General features: G+C 50.5%; 4 protein-coding genes across 4 annotated transcripts; 1 reads left to right on the plus strand and 3 right to left on the minus strand.

Moving 5' to 3' along the window:
* Nucleotides 1–226: 226 nt before the first annotated feature.
* Nucleotides 227–1,820, minus strand: LOC127771216 (uncharacterized). The gene is made up of 2 exons (XM_052297064.1): nt 1,442–1,820; nt 227–794 (listed from the first exon to the last, which is right to left on the minus strand). Exons 1-2 carry the CDS (start codon nt 1,689–1,691, stop codon nt 580–582), a joined length of 465 nt encoding a protein of 154 aa, XP_052153024.1. The 5' UTR covers nt 1,692–1,820; the 3' UTR covers nt 227–579.
* Nucleotides 1,821–5,080: 3,260 nt separating this feature from the next.
* LOC127771716 (uncharacterized) lies at nt 5,081–6,130 on the minus strand. Its single transcript, XM_052297641.1, has one exon. The coding sequence runs from the start codon at nt 6,076–6,078 to the stop codon at nt 5,671–5,673; it is 408 nt and encodes a 135-aa protein (XP_052153601.1). The 5' UTR covers nt 6,079–6,130; the 3' UTR covers nt 5,081–5,670.
* Nucleotides 6,131–7,426: 1,296 nt separating this feature from the next.
* Nucleotides 7,427–10,203, plus strand: LOC127770088 (subtilisin-like protease). Its single transcript, XM_052295762.1, has one exon. The coding sequence runs from the start codon at nt 7,525–7,527 to the stop codon at nt 9,904–9,906; it is 2,382 nt and encodes a 793-aa protein (XP_052151722.1). The 5' UTR covers nt 7,427–7,524; the 3' UTR covers nt 9,907–10,203.
* A 2,053-nt stretch (nt 10,204–12,256) lies between these two features.
* On the minus strand, nt 12,257–14,539 carry LOC127772327 (subtilisin-like protease). Its single transcript, XM_052298356.1, has one exon. The coding sequence runs from the start codon at nt 14,537–14,539 to the stop codon at nt 12,257–12,259; it is 2,283 nt and encodes a 760-aa protein (XP_052154316.1).
* Between the last annotated feature and the right edge of the window lie 685 nt (nt 14,540–15,224).

Consider the following 15,224-nt stretch of genomic DNA (forward strand, 5'->3'; position numbering starts at 1 on the left):
TAGTTGATATGAAAAGCACGGGTAAAATTTGTCTGTGACGCTCAGGAGATTTACTAATATTCCAGTTACAAGCAGCTCCTCGTGAAGGATTCTCGCAATATTTGAAGTGTCAAAACAAACAGTATGTCATCATCATGTAGACACACGACATTTTACATCCAGAATCAATCTAGCCGTGGATGTCCAGTACTTCAGATAGTGAAAGCAAATCACACACAAAAAAAAATCCTACAAATTCAACGGTGTAGTATTCCACACAATCACAATGGTCGGTTGGGATTTTGTCAACAGCCTTACAAGCAAGAGTGGTGACAAACAGCTACATGTTGCTTTCTGATTAAATACAAGTAGAAAACATATTACAAGCCACGCCTAACTAAAGCTGTCTTGTTAGTAGAAACTCCCACTACAAACTTCTGTTGAATCCCTTTTCAAACTACATGCTGCTGAATCAGCCTATTCCAACATCAAAATGCTACAAATGGTATACTGCTGAATCAACACAAAGACTTACCATCAAAATGCTACAGATGGTATGCATAATGAATCATACAAGAACATGTTACCATCAGTCCATCACTACCGTTTAGTTTTGAAAACGGGATGGATATTCACATTCAAATGCTCAAGCTTCTCGATCTTTGCGATAGATTCACCCATTCTCTTCAACACCATGGGCATAGCCCCAATATTCGCCTCACTTTTGGCCTTGACGATCCTTAGTTTTTCCTTCTTCTCTTGGTCAACTTTCGCAACTGGTGTTCCAGCAATATGCTGCGATGCAGTTGTAACTTCTGCAATGTACATAATGTTGTCAGCATCTGACACTGGAATTACCAAGAGAAATTGCCATCTATATCTTCTACGTTAATTTGCTCTTTTAATTTTTTTACTTATTGATGGCATATTTCATCCAATGGCAATTAAACTGGGACAATGCAAACTTGAGAGTCATTTTTCACATACTTAGATTAGGTTGCAGTAGAGAACAGGAACAGGAAAAGCCTCACTTTTCTATGTCTAACACTTCAACAACATACTTTCATGGTTTACAGTTAGTGACTGGTGCAAATAATTATCATCAACAAACAGGTTTGATGCCGAAATCATCGAGCTTGCTAGGTAACTGAACAGGAATCTACCGATATGGGAAGGGAAGGTACATTTTCAATGCATACTGTCAACCAGGGGGTAGGGACCAAATTCACCGATTATCGCAACCAAAGAAAACCAAATGTCAAATCGCAGTTTAGATCCGATAAGTCGTCCTCTCTTCTTTCCAAATCAACTGAGCCCTAACTAACTGGTGGTAAGTAACACTAGCATTGCTCGTATATACGATAAACCCCAAGACCTACTATACTAATCACGCCCAAATTATACGAACACCAACAAGGGGACGAACAAATCGAAAACCCTAGTACGCCGGAAGCGCGCATACCGAGGAGGCGGGGGCGGAGGGCGGTGAGGCGGGAGGCAGCGGCGTTGAGGAGGCGGGCGGCGTCTTCGCGGCGGTGCTCGAGGAGGCGGCGGCCCAGACGGTCCACCTCCCGCTCCAGCTCCTCCATGTCCTCCTCCTCAGCCGCCTCGTCCTCCCGGGCCGGGGCGGCGGCAGCGGCCGCGGGGACCTTGCGCTTCCGGTGGCTGCTCTGGGCTCCAGTTCGGCTTGGGGTGAGCGAGGCGCCCGCCATGGGGGGGAGCTTGGAGCACGTGAAGCCGCGGCGAGCGGAGACCAGAGAGAGATGCTCGAGCGGAAGGAGCGAAGCGGAGCGGAGAGGCGGATTCAATTTGGGAGGTGGGAGAGATGGGACTTTGGATGAGTGGGACCCACAAGGCCACAACGGGGAAGAATTCGATTTTGAAAGTCTTCGAGAAAACACAGTTCCTGCCCCTGGACACGCATGTCAGTGCTAGTGCCGATCAACCGCAATAATACTGTGGCCCTGTTTAGTTCTAAATTTTTTTTTTCCAAACTTTCAATTTTTCATCACATCAAACATTTCATACACACATAATTTTTCTATCACATCGTACCAATTTCAAACAAACTTCCAAGCTTCAGTATGAACTAAACAAGTTAAATTTTCTTTTAGACGAAGGCGCTCGGCCCAGCTTTTCATAAAAAGCATATGAGGCTGATACAGCAAAATGAAGAAAAACAAAAACTGGGTAAGCCAGTTCGAGAGAGGAGCAAATGCTGCTGGCACAGCCAGACAAGCCAGAGAGATTGCATCCGAATGCACTAAGAGAAAGAGAAACTAGATTAAGCCTGAACCGCGCCTTCCACTGTCCTAGAACTTGCCGCATCCCCTTGGACCCCTAAGGGCAGTAGCAATGCGTCGCTCTCTCACCACGGAGCCAACCCGTCCACGTAGGAGAAAGCAGAACGAGGCTCCCATCTCCACAGTGCGTGTAGCTTTACATGGGACCCACCACCAACTTTTTTTTTCACGTGGGCCCCACCTTCGGAGAAAACCGCGTCTCCCCAACTTCCCAAATCGCTCTTCCTCTCAACTCCATGGCACGTCGTCGGCAACCCCCGCCGCCTCCTCCTCTTCCTTCCTCTCCCACATCCCCCTCGCCCCCCTCCTCTCCTCCCACCGGCGGCGCACAGCGGCGACGATCCCGCCGCCTCTTCTCCCACCAGCGACGCAGATCTGGCACCCCCACACCACCGTCGGTGAGACCGCGAGAAGACCCGCTGGCGGCGGCTGCTCGACCGACGGCCGCGGGCGCCTCTCCCCTCCCTCTCCAGCCTCCTCCCTCGGCTACCTCGAGTCCTCGCAGCAGCAGCGGCGGCTTCTCCAAGCCCAAGCAACGGCGACGACCTCCCCAAGCGCCCCTACCCCCAGTAACGCGGAGGAGCCTCCGGCGACGCGGCCGGTGGGGCAGACAGGTCGGCCAGCGAGGTCCCCGGCGAAGGCACCTTCGTCGGGGTCGGGCTCGTCGCTGCTTCACCACCTCCGCACCCCTCTCCGGCGAGGTTCGCCGGCGTAGATCGAGCTTTCCCTTAGTTAAATCACCTTCCCCCACTTCTCTCTCTCTCTCTCTCTCTCGCCACTTTTTCTGACAAAACTGCTGCGAGAGTGCGAGGTTCTCGTGGCCAAACTTGGTCATGCGAAGCTGGTGAAAGAACGGTCCCCACTGCCCTCTCTCCTCCACATAAGCAATGTCTAGCTGGACCAACATTGCCACACGCCACGTGTGTGCACTGTGAATGGCCTAACGAGTGAATGCTGGCACGCAGTAATGTTTGAACCGTATCCAGCTCCCCAATCAGCTTCTGTTGCGCCAAACTTCTCCACTGCATCAAAAACGACATCACCTTATGAGGTAATTGCGTCACGTCTTTTAGCAATTTATCTTTGAAAACCCAATCATTACAAACAAGCCAAATAGCCCAAAAATAGGCCGCAAAGAGGCAAAGAATAGCCCTCCTGTTGCTCACAATTTTTCCATTTGAAATCATTTACTACCCGAAAAATTATTTGAATTTCTTGTATTTTAAAATTCAAATTTTATATAGTTTAATCAAACCCGGATGGAGATATGACCAAAATAAAATTGGTAGATCTCAATGAATTCTACAACTTTGTTTTTGACAGTTTTTTCATATGAGTTTATTTAGTATCATAACATTCAATTCAAAATTTATTTTTGCCTATAAGGCTGATTTGCCTCCTCAATGAGTTCTAATACTTGCTAAATATATATTTGATCCAATTAACTTGGTTTTGCTAGTGAAATATGTGAATGGATGTGAAATATGTAATCAAAATAGATGTTATGTGAATGTGGTTGTGTTAAATATATTGATGGTTGTGTATGTGCATGGATGTTTAACTTCTTCTTTGGAAGTCGATTCCCAAAGAACTTTGAGGTTAAGCGTACTTAGGGTGGAGCAATTTTAGGATGGGTAACTGACCGGGTGCACATGAGTGAGGACAAAATGTGTCCAAAAAACAAAATTTATTTTTTTTTATTATACTCATCCGTGACGGGCTATAGTTTAGGTCTGATTGAGATGAGAGCCATCCGTGACGGGCTATAGTTTAGGCCCGTTAGAGATGAGAGTTATCCGTGACGAGCTATAGTGTTGGCCAGATTAAGATGTGTGTCATCCGTGATGGCCGGATGCCCGATTGATATATTTTCTTACATCAGTGACCTTTGCTTAGTGACGGGGCCGCTATCCGATAGAGATGAGGCTTAGACCCGTTACAGATGACCAAACCTGTTCTAGTGAGGGTCTATGGAGCAGCGAGTTGTGAAATTCAGAATACAAGATGAATGCTCCTTGAAATGTGGAGATCAAACGGAATTTCATATAGTTTAGTTTAGTTTCTCTAAAATTCTTTTAAATTCCTCCGTTCACCTGAATCTTCAGTCATATCGACCGTTATATAACCAGCAAACGCAAGTAGCAACAGAATACTCCTATCAATTTGCTGTGTTCACCGAATACTCCTAACAACGCAAGTAGCAACAGAATACTCCTAGTGTTGCAAGTTTTAAGCACCACTTATTCGGTGGCCTTTATGGTGCTGATATTTCTCCGGGTTGCGTGTTGACGTGAGTCAGATATAACTGGAGCCATGGATTTTTTGCGAGAATATTCCTTCCTAAAAGGAAGCCTGGAATTTGCAGCAAACCCTCTCCCCCAACAATTTGGCATATCCTTTCCCATCTCTTTTCATCACCCTTTTTTCTTAACAGAAACAGCCACCAAAGAATCATAGTACTATTCTGTGCAACTAGTATATGATTGATCGAGACGCAAGAACAAATTCCACATTAGCAGTAGGCATAAGTCTTTGTTTATGTGTATGTAGTGTAGTGAAGAAATAGACGGTGCGATCAAGCCGCATTTGTGATCAGGTATGCACAATTTGCGTAAAGCGAGATGGAAGTTTCAGCAGCGTGTGTTCAGTCTATTTGGAAACGTAGATGAAGAACAGAAGAAGGGTCAGTACTCAATAAGTCACTATTCAGTACTCAGTACTCAACACACCGCTTATGACTCGGTACTCAATAAGTCAGAGTATTTGGAATGGTGAAATTTGATAGAACTTTGTTCGGATTGCCAAAATTCGTTTGCTGGACAGAGGGGATCATTTCAGTGAAAATCATTGCAAGTCTGCACAAAACGCTGAAAACATATAGAGTAGATCGCGATTAGCTAGCCTATGCGAAGATTATTTCAGTGAAAAGATTTTCCTTTTCCTTCATCGAAACTGATACTAGACTATATCGCAATAATCTACTTACTCCCTCCGTCCCAAAATAAATGTAGTCATAATTTTCCGCGCCTAATTTTGACAACTCGTCTTATTTGAAAATTTTTTGAAAAAAATTAAAAACATAATTCACGAGTAAAGTAGTATTCATGTTTTATCATCTTATAACTACAAAATTGCTAATTATAAAAAAATTTTGAATAAGACGGATGATCAAAGTTGGGCGCTGAAACTCATGGCTGCACTTATTTTGGAACGGAGATAGTACAAGTTACAAGCCATGATCCGTTCATCTGAATTCTGACATGTATGTACATTCATCTGAAAAAACATGCGGAGTACGTAATGACAGTTTACCACTGGGCGAACAAAGCTACAGCTATGGCAAAAACAAACCATGTAAGTAAGATTAAATACCACATGCCACGACTCGTCATGCCGAGGCCGCCGCCGGCGCTGCGGGCGGGAGCCTCGGCGAGCCGGCGCTGCGCGGTGGCGCGAACCTGGCGGTGACCGTGAAGTCCGGCTCGAGGCAGCCGTCGTCGAAGTTCTGCGCGTAGCTGAGCGGGTCGTAGTTGAGCCCCCCGGCGCCGAGGATGGAGCGGCCGCCGCCGCCTCCGCCGTGCCGCCGCCTCCGCCGCGCCACGCTGAGCTGACGCAGCCTGTGCCACAGCGCCGCGAGCCCGAGCCGGCCCCAGCACGACGACGCCATCGCCGCCGCTCCCCCGCCGCGCGCCGTCGTCGTCCGTCGCCCGTACGACGACGCGTCCACGTCCGCCTCCCCGTCGTCCCCTCCCTCCTCCGCCATCGTCGCCGGCAGCCTCCCCGGCGATGCCCACATGGCAGACAGGAGGCACGCGACGCGAGAGCGCGAGAGGTTTGTGCGTGATGCGTGTGCTGGCTTTGGTTTTTCTCTCGGGTAGATGAGGCGCGTGGAGGGAGAGGTGGCGAGCCGTTGGATGCGAGAGGGGGACGGCGGAGATGGGGACGTGGGGGAGGTGGTCCCCTTTGCCCCGCGGGCAAATGTGGCACGTCGCATCGTGCCAGGCGGGATCTCGGCTGACGTGGGCGTCGCTTGCTCGCATGGCGACGGTTGGGCACATCATTTTCAGGTTCTCGGTACAAGCAACGTGTTGCTCGTTGCCGTGTTCAATCGTATGGTTTTCTCTTCTTTTTTTTTCAGGGCAATCGTATGGTTTTCGATCCAACAATCAAAATTATAAATACTGACCACGGTAACACTACGTGTATAGAATAAAAATAAAGGTTCAGATAGATGGGGATGAAAAAGATAAAAGTACAAGGCAAGAAATTTCCGTTTAAGTAACTAACTGAACGGGATCATCTTATTACAAATATAATTCTTTTATATAAAATTTAAATGATAGAAATACAATTATTACGGAATAGAATGTAGTAGTTTTCTTAAAAAGAAAATTCAATTAATATTCAGTAACCAGTTTGATCTGCTACTCCCTCCATCCTAAAAAATAAGGCATATCCATCCAAAATTATTTATATTTTAGGACGGATACAGCATAAGATTTGTGCTATGGATTGTTAGGTTGTGTTTCTCTCTACACTTTCATATCCTCAACTTCCTCTTTTTCATCCACACGTTACCCATACCGCTAAACGGTATGTTTTGTCAAAAACATTCTATAAGAAAGTTGCTTTAAAAACTATATTAATCCATTTTTCCCACTTTTTTAGCTAACACTCCCTCCGTCCCGCTCATTATGGCGCACACATTTTAAAATTCAACTCTTTAAATATTTAACCAATAAATATTTTATTATAAAATTAAATTTTATCTAATGAAAATAATATCATTGGATTATCATTTACATTCACTTTTACTATATGATTAAGATTTTGTTATAAAATTGGCAGCTTGCTCGTTCGTTAAAAAAATATGATTTTGTTTCTACAAACATGATAGTATATGAGAAATTTAAAGTCAAATATGAATTTTAAAGAATGTGCCAAGTCTGACCGCGTCTTAGTGAGTGGGACTGAGGAAGTACTTAATTAATCGTGGACTAAACCCACGAGATCTGCTGTGAGACCAGGAACAACATGCTAAGCTCAATGGAACTCCTGGTCACAGAACATAGATAGATGATCCCCATGACCTTGCATGCCATTTCTATATTAAGCATCTTATCGTTTGACCACACAACATATACGACCATTTTTAGACCGCGAGAAGAAGCGTCCAATATGTAACGTTAGTTATCTTGGACATCTCCCTCCTAGACCTCATTTCGTTTAGCTGTCGCACTCAATGGACAATCGTAACCATGGGCGGTGCTCGTTGCCGCGGCTCGCCGTTGGCGCCGCCGTCCTCCTCTTCGCCGTCTCCCTAGCGGCCACGCCGGCGGCGAGCCATGCCGGGCACGATGACACCGGCTTGCACAGCAACTACCTCGTCATCGTGCGCAAGCCGTACGCGTACGACACGAACCTGTACAAGAACGTGTCGAGCTGGCACGCGTCGCTGGTGGCGTCGGTGTGCGACATGGCGAAGGAGGCGCTGGAGAAGGACCCCTCCTCCGTGTCCCGGCTCATCTACTCCTACCGCAACGTCGTCAATGGCTTCGCCGCCCGCCTGACGCCGGAGGAGGTGCAGGAGATGTCCAAGAACGACTGGTTCATCCGCGCCGACCCGGAGAAGACGTACCAGCTCCAGACCACCCACACGCCGCAGCTGCTTGGCCTCATGGGCGGCGCCCGCCGCGGCGGCGTGTGGAACACCAGCAACATGGGCGAGGGCATCATCATCGGTATCCTCGACGACGGCATCTACGCCGGGCACCCGTCGTTCGACGGGGAGGGCATGAAGCCGCCGCCGGCCAAGTGGAGCGGCCGGTGCGACTTCAACAAGACGGTGTGCAACAACAAGCTCATCGGAGCGCGCTCCTACTTCGAGTCGGCGAAGTGGAAGTGGAAAGGGCTGCGCGACCCGGTCCTGCCGATCAACGAGGGGCAGCACGGGACGCACACGTCGAGCACGGCGGCCGGCTCGTTCGTGCCCGGCGCCAACGTCTCCGGCTACGCGGTCGGCACGGCGGGCGGCATGGCCCCCCGCGCGCACATCGCCTTCTACCAGGTGTGCTACGTGGAGAAGGGCTGCGACCGCGACGACATACTGGCGGCGGTGGACGACGCCCTCGAGGACGGCGTCGACATCCTGTCGCTGTCGCTCGGCGACGAGCAGGCCGGCGACTTCTCCGACGACCCGGTCTCGCTCGGAGGCTACAGCGCTGCCATGCATGGCGTTCTGGTCAGCGCGGCCGGCGGCAACACCGGCCCGGGACCGAGCACCGTCGTCAACGAGGCGCCGTGGGTTATCACCGTGGGGGCAGGCACCACCGACCGGCGGTTCGTCGCCACCGTGAAGCTTGGAAGCGGGGTTAGCCTCGACGGCGAGTCGCTCAGCGAGCCCAAGGACTTCGGAGCCGAGATGCGGCCGCTGGTGCACGACGTGGGCGACGGCATGTGCACCACCGAGAGCGTACTGAGGGCGATGAATGTCACCGGTAAGATCATCATCTGCGATGCTGGTGGCGACGTGAGCGTCGCGAAGGCCAAGTTGGTGCTCCGCTCCGGCGCCGCCGGCATGATCGTCATCGCCCCTCAGGTGTACGGTTCGGTGATCGTCCCGAGGCCGCACGTCCTCCCGACGGTGCAGATGCCATTCATGATAGGGCAGAAGATCAAGGCTTACATCCGGAGCACGCCGAGCCCAACGGCGAACTTCATCTTCAAAGGGACAGTGTTCAAAGCGAAGTCGCCGGTGGCCGCGCCCTTCTCGTCGCGGGGGCCGAACAGGCGGAGCAGGGGGATCCTCAAGCCCGACATCATCGGCCCCGGAGTGAACATCCTCGCCGGCGTCCCCAAGATCGAGGACTTGGCGCTCGGGGCCGAGGAAGTGATGCCCAAGTTTGACATCAAGTCCGGCACCTCCATGGCCGCGCCGCACATCAGCGGGGTCGCCGCGCTGATCAAGAACGCGCACCCGACGTGGTCGCCGGCCGCCATCAAGTCGGCCATGATGACGACGGCCGATTACACCGACAACCTCCGGAAGCCGATAACCGACGTGGACGGCACGCCGGCGACCTACTACGCCATCGGCGCCGGCTACGTGAACGCGCGGAAAGCCATCGACCCGGGGCTCGTCTACAACCTGTCGTCGCTGGACTACATCCCCTACCTCTGCGGCCTCGGGTACAAGGACCAGAAGGTGAACTCGATCATCCACCCGGGGCCGGCGGTGGAGTGCGCCAAGATGCCCAAGGTCGATCAGAAGGATCTCAACTACCCGTCCATCACGGCCGTCCTGGACATGGAGCCGTACGAGGTGAGCATCAACCGGTCGGCGACGAACGTCGGGACGGCCACCTCGACGTACGCCGTGGAGGTGGACGTGCCGGCGACGCTGGCGGTGGAGGTGAACCCGGCGAAGCTGGAGTTCAGGGCGCTGAACGAGGTGCTGAACTACACGGTCACCGTCAAGACGGCCTCCGGCAAGGCGCCGGCCAGCACGATCGAGGGGCAGCTGAAGTGGGTGTCGGGGAAAAAGTACGTGGTGCGCAGCCCGATCCTCGTCTGTGCCGGCACCGGCGGCAAGAGCGCCGCCTCCATGGGGGCTGCACCGGCGTAGAGCACTGGTCGAGCGGAGCCTAAGAGATAGCAGCTTGATGATGATTACTAGATTGCCACGCGTGTTAACGTTTGATGGTGCTTTACTCTTCGCTCGGTAGGTTTAGGCTCATGTATGTGGAGGCTAGCGAATTAATCCTTTCCTCCGCGGAAGTGGGGTGACGGGTTTTTCTTGCTGTTTTTACCACTAGTGCACGCGGCTGATCTTGACCATTGATTGATTTTGTACTCCAGGGGACGAGATGTGATTTCATCCCCGGCCCCTTAATCATGATATATGTTCATTTATTCTTTTTTCCCTGTTTCTCAAATAGATGCAGACGTGACATTCCTCTCAAATAGATGCTGGTGTGTTATATATGCTATATATGCTGTGATTATATTTTAAAGTTGATGTGAAAATTTAAAACATATAATCATTATTATAGTTTATTTTGCCAATTGAATTACGAATAGAGAAAATATATTATCCAACTTTCATTATTTCTCCTATTGTTTATATTTTTCATAATATTACTGTTTGCAACATCACGAATGCCAAGTGGAGCTTAATAAGGATCTTGAGTTGAAGCAGTTTGCCAAGACACCAAAATGCTAAAATAAAGCTGTTGGACCAAATGAGGTTCCAGGATCCATCCCAAATGCCAAACGGACCGGAGCCTAATAAGTACTCCCTCCATTCCATAATATAAGGCACAACCATTTTTATTAGATATTTCATAATAGGCATACATGCAAACATGCAATTAACTATGATATCTTATACATTAAATTATTACTTTTTTAAATCATCCACTCTCAAGTTATCTAATCATATTGGATGCATGCATTAGTATTTATTAGGATGATCCAAACTACAAGATGATAATAATTATTTCTTGGTCTTTGGGTTAAGGGTGGTTGTGCCTTAGAGCAACCACAATGTGGCAAAAAACCAGGTAACAAGCATTTATTTCAAGCCTACTACCCAGTAGTAAGCATTGTGGGAAGAGGTAGTAGTTACTACCTGGTATTTGTGCTATTGTCGGCAACAACCAAATAAAATATGAAGATTCTGACAGGATCCAGGTAATGGAGGGTTGGGATGGATGGATTTTTTCAGGTGGACCCCACCTTGTTTACCACTACACTCATATAAGCATTGTGAGAAGAGTTGCAGCTTACTACCTCTTGGTCATGGGGCCCATCTTATTTACTAGTTGGGTAAGATACATTGCGTATGCCCTTATATTTTGGAATGGAGGGAGTATCTTGAGCTGAAGCAATTTGCCAAGACACCAACATGTGGAAGGGCGGGCTAGCTCCGCATCTATTTTAAGTTTGAACCAGGGAAGAAAAGATTAGAGCTAGTCTTCTAGTTTTTCTTTTCGGTTGTTCTTTTTCATGTTTCTCAATTATGAGTTTTAGAATGTATGCACTCGTGTAAACTTTGATTGTGTATATCCACTTTGGATATAGAGGCCGGATTTTATCCATTATCTAAAAAAAAAGACACCAACATGTTAAAAACTATATATTGAACCAAATGAGATTACCAAAATCCACCGCTAATGCCAAACGGAGCCTAATAAGGATTTCTTGAGTTGACATGTTTTTTTTTTTACTTTTTTTTAAAAAAATCTTTTTCCGTCCCCATTCTTGATCTTGAGTAAAACTCAATAAATGAAAATCATGAACACCTCGTAAGTTTATATTGTTTGTTCTTCCTTTGTAGTTTGTACAGAAAATACTACTCTTGTATCTTATCCTGCCAATTCTTTTCATAATTTTTCAGGGCTATTTGGAATGTAGCTGAGAAGTAAAGTCACATTTTAATAAAAAAGATACCAAATTATAACCGCTCATATTAAAAGGAGACCCGTGTGGGGATGAACCTTAATAGTATAGTATAGTACTTAACTATATTTATTAATTTCGATTTCGGAATTACTATACGGCTATACCAACAAAACAAACTAAGAATCCAAAGATGACTACAATTTGGTATTTCAACACCAGAACTGTAAGTTTAAAATTTCAACAATAAGTACTGTAAGTAAGAAGGATCCCAATTGACCGAGAAATCACAATGCGCGTAATGCGTGATACTACCTCCGTCTCATAATAAGTGCAGCTATAAGTTTTCGCGCCCAAATTTGATCATGCGTCTTATTTGAAATTTTTTTATAATTAGCATTTTTATTGTTATGAGATGATAAAATATGAATAGTACTTTACTTGTGACTTATGTTTTTAAATTTTTTTAATTTTTTTTAAATAAGACAAACGGTCAAAGTTGGACGCAGAAAACCATGGCTGCGCTTATTTTAGGACGGAGTAAGTATTACCGTCTCTGAATCTCTGATATTTGATCAGGCGAAGGTGACAGAGACCGGGCTCCGTACGGTGTGCGTCTCCGAAACCCACCGCACTGCGCCCTGCACCACCCTTGCGCCGCCCTGCCCCGGCCACACGACCACCGTGAAATCCTTCTCCTGGTTCACTCCGGTGAACCGCAATGTCCTCGGGAACACGCGGACGGTCACGGTTGTGTCCAGCATGTCGACCGCCGCGTAGTACTCCGATGGCACCTCCCCGACGTTCTTCGCCGTGCGCCTCACGAGCACCGGCTCCGACGAGTTCCACGCCCGCGGGAACTTGACCGAGATCGACGGGTAGTTCAGCTGGTGCTCCGGGATCGCCGCGACGGCGGAGCAGTTCACCGGCCGGCGCGCGATCACCGAGACCTCCTGGCTCGTGTACAGGCCGCAGAGGTAGCCGACGTAGTCGCAAGGAGCAATGTCGTAGACCAGGCCAGGGTCGGCGGCCTTCTCCGGGTTGACGTGACCGGCGCCGGTGGCGAAGAAGTTGGCCGGCGCTCGCTGCTCGTCGAGTATCGGGTTCCCGGAGCGGTCGGTGATGTCGGCGGTGGTCATGATGGCCGACTTGATCGCCGCCGGTGACCAGTGCGGGTGCCTGCTCTTGATGAACGCCGCGACGCCGCTGAGGTGCGGCGTCGACATGGATGTCCCGGAGATGATGTTGAAGGTCGGTCCAGGGTAAACCTGCGCCGACGACGGCCCAACCTGGAACGGCCATGCGGCGAGCACGTTCACGCCGGGGCCCGTGATGTCGGGCTTCAGGATGCCGGGGTTCTGAACGCTAGGCCCACGGGAGGAGAAGAAAGCCATCGCCGGAGCAGGCGTCGTGCCGAGTACCGTGCCCCTGGGGAGGATCTGCGCCACCGGGTTCGCCGTGCTGTTGATGTACGCCTTGATGGCTAAGCCGGCGACGTAGTCGACGTGCGACGCCGGGAGGACGTGCGCCTCGGCCAACGTAGTGTAGCCTTCGGGGAAGTGGTTGGGAAGTATCATGCCGGCGCCGCCGGCGCTCTGCACCACCGCGCCTTTGATGATCCTCGTGATGTTAGGACCACCACCGAACTCGCAGACGACGATCTTGCCCCTGACGTCGAAGCCGTCGAGCGAGCCGTTGCCGCAGAACTCGGCGGACGGCTTCCCGCTCGCGCCGGCGTAGACCAGTGGGTAGAAGGTGCTCGGCGAGTCGTTCGGCTGGTACAGCGACTCGCCGTCGAAGTAGAGCCCGTTCCCTAAGCGCACCGTCGTGCGTATCGACCGGTCCATGGTGCTCGCGGCGACGGTGAGCATCCACGGCGCGTCGTTGATCACGGAGCTCACGTTTGGGCCAGCGTTGCCGGCAGCCATGCTGACAAACACGCCCTTCTCCATGGCTCCGAACGTCCCGACGGCGACGGGGTTTTCGTGGAACGGTACGGACGGGCCGCCGATTGATATAGAGATGACGTCGCAGCCGTCGGCGATCGCGGCGTCGACGCCGGCCAGTATGTCGGAGATGGCGCAGCTCTCGTTGGGGCACACCTTGTAGACAGCGACGTGCGCGTGGGGCGCTATCCCCGCCGCGACACCGAGTCCCTGACCAAGCACGTGAGCGCCTGGCACAGCGGCTCCCGCCGCCGTGCTCGCCGTGTGGGTCCCGTGCCCGACGTCGTCAACCGGTGGCAACCGTTCACCGTAGGAGGAAGAGCTGTTCGTGGCGTTAGCGATGAAGGTGCGCGCGCCGATGAGCTTGCTGTTGCAGACCGATCCGCCGTTGAAGTCGCAGTGCCCCTTCCACTTGGCCGGCGGCGGCGGCATTCCGGCGTCGCTGAAGGAGGGGTGGTCCGGGAACACGCCGGTGTCGATCACGCCGACGATGACGCCAGCGCCAGCTCCCGAGCCGCCGTGGGACGACGACGACCACCGCTTCCCCTGCGGCGGCGGCGGAGCACTCAGCCCGAGGAACTGCGGCGTGTGCGTCGTCTGCAGCGTGTGCGTCTGGTCCGGCACCGCGCTCACGAACCCGGGCATGGCGGACACGACGTCGAGCTCCTGCCGCGTCAGCCTGGCCGCGAACCCGCTCGCGACGTGGTGGTACGCGTGGACCAGCCGGCCGTCCTCCGGCAGGAACGTCTTGTACCACTCCTTCCGGTCATCGGCGGTGGCGGCCACGTGGCTTTCCTGCGGCTGCACGTGCACGATGAACGTGCCGATCTCATCGCCGGTCGCTTCAACGGCGATCGCGAGGACGAAAACGAACGGAAGAAAGGAGAGCAAGGAGAGCTTGAAGCCATCCATGGCGGGTTTCGTTCTGATACGACTTCTGAGCTCTGCAGCATTTGCACAAATTGGCAGCCATTTTATAAAGCTAAGCGCTTTGTCAGATTAAGCTGGCCGGCTTTTGCCTGGTCTTCAGGTCGTGACAATATGCGAGGATTGGAGGCTTGGAGCTACGGTAAAATTGGCAATTTGAAGACCGGGTTAATGAACAAAAACGGAGCGAAACAGACACATATGGCTGCTTGGGAATTGCCGCACTGTGATGGGATCTTGCTGCAGGAACGGAGCGGCAGCCGCCCGTGCGTGAATATGCCATGTTTGCCTCGTAGTACTATACTTCATCCGTCTCAAAAAAAAAAAAAACAACATAATATTGGATGTGATATTTTCTAGTATAATGAATCTGGATAGACTAGAAAATATCATCTCTAATACGTTGTACTAGAAAATATCACCTCCAATACGTTGTACTAAAAAAAAATGTCACCTCCAATACGTTGTTGCCTTTTTTTTTTTTTTTAAGAACGGAGAGAGTGCTACGTAGCCAAGTGGCAGCAGCGCGGGAGGGGGGGGGGGGGGGCATTGTGTACGTCGTCTTCGTTTGGATCACATAACTCATTTTTCTGTCTGTTGAAAGGTGACCCAATTTGTCGATCATCTTAGCAAGTCGGAGCTTAGATCTAACCACCGAAATCAACCTTCG

Source organism: Oryza glaberrima, chromosome 4 (genome assembly GCF_000147395.1).
Source record: "Oryza glaberrima chromosome 4, OglaRS2, whole genome shotgun sequence".
NCBI lineage: Eukaryota > Viridiplantae > Streptophyta > Magnoliopsida > Poales > Poaceae > Oryza > Oryza glaberrima.

Excerpts from the sequence above, each read along its gene's own strand:
- LOC127772327 (XM_052298356.1), bottom strand. The coding sequence starts at position 14,539 with ATGGATGGCTTCAAGCTCTCCTTGCTCTCCTTTCTTCCGTTCGTTTTC.
- LOC127771216 (XM_052297064.1), bottom strand. The coding sequence starts at position 1,691 with ATGGCGGGCGCCTCGCTCACCCCAAGCCGAACTGGAGCCCAGAGCAGC. Across the intron at positions 795-1,441 it reads CCTCCGCCCCCGCCTCCTCG|AAGTTACAACTGCATCGCAG; the intron begins GTATGCGCGCTT and ends TGTACATTGCAG.
- LOC127771716 (XM_052297641.1), bottom strand. The coding sequence starts at position 6,078 with ATGTGGGCATCGCCGGGGAGGCTGCCGGCGACGATGGCGGAGGAGGGA.
- LOC127770088 (XM_052295762.1), top strand. The coding sequence starts at position 7,525 with ATGGACAATCGTAACCATGGGCGGTGCTCGTTGCCGCGGCTCGCCGTT.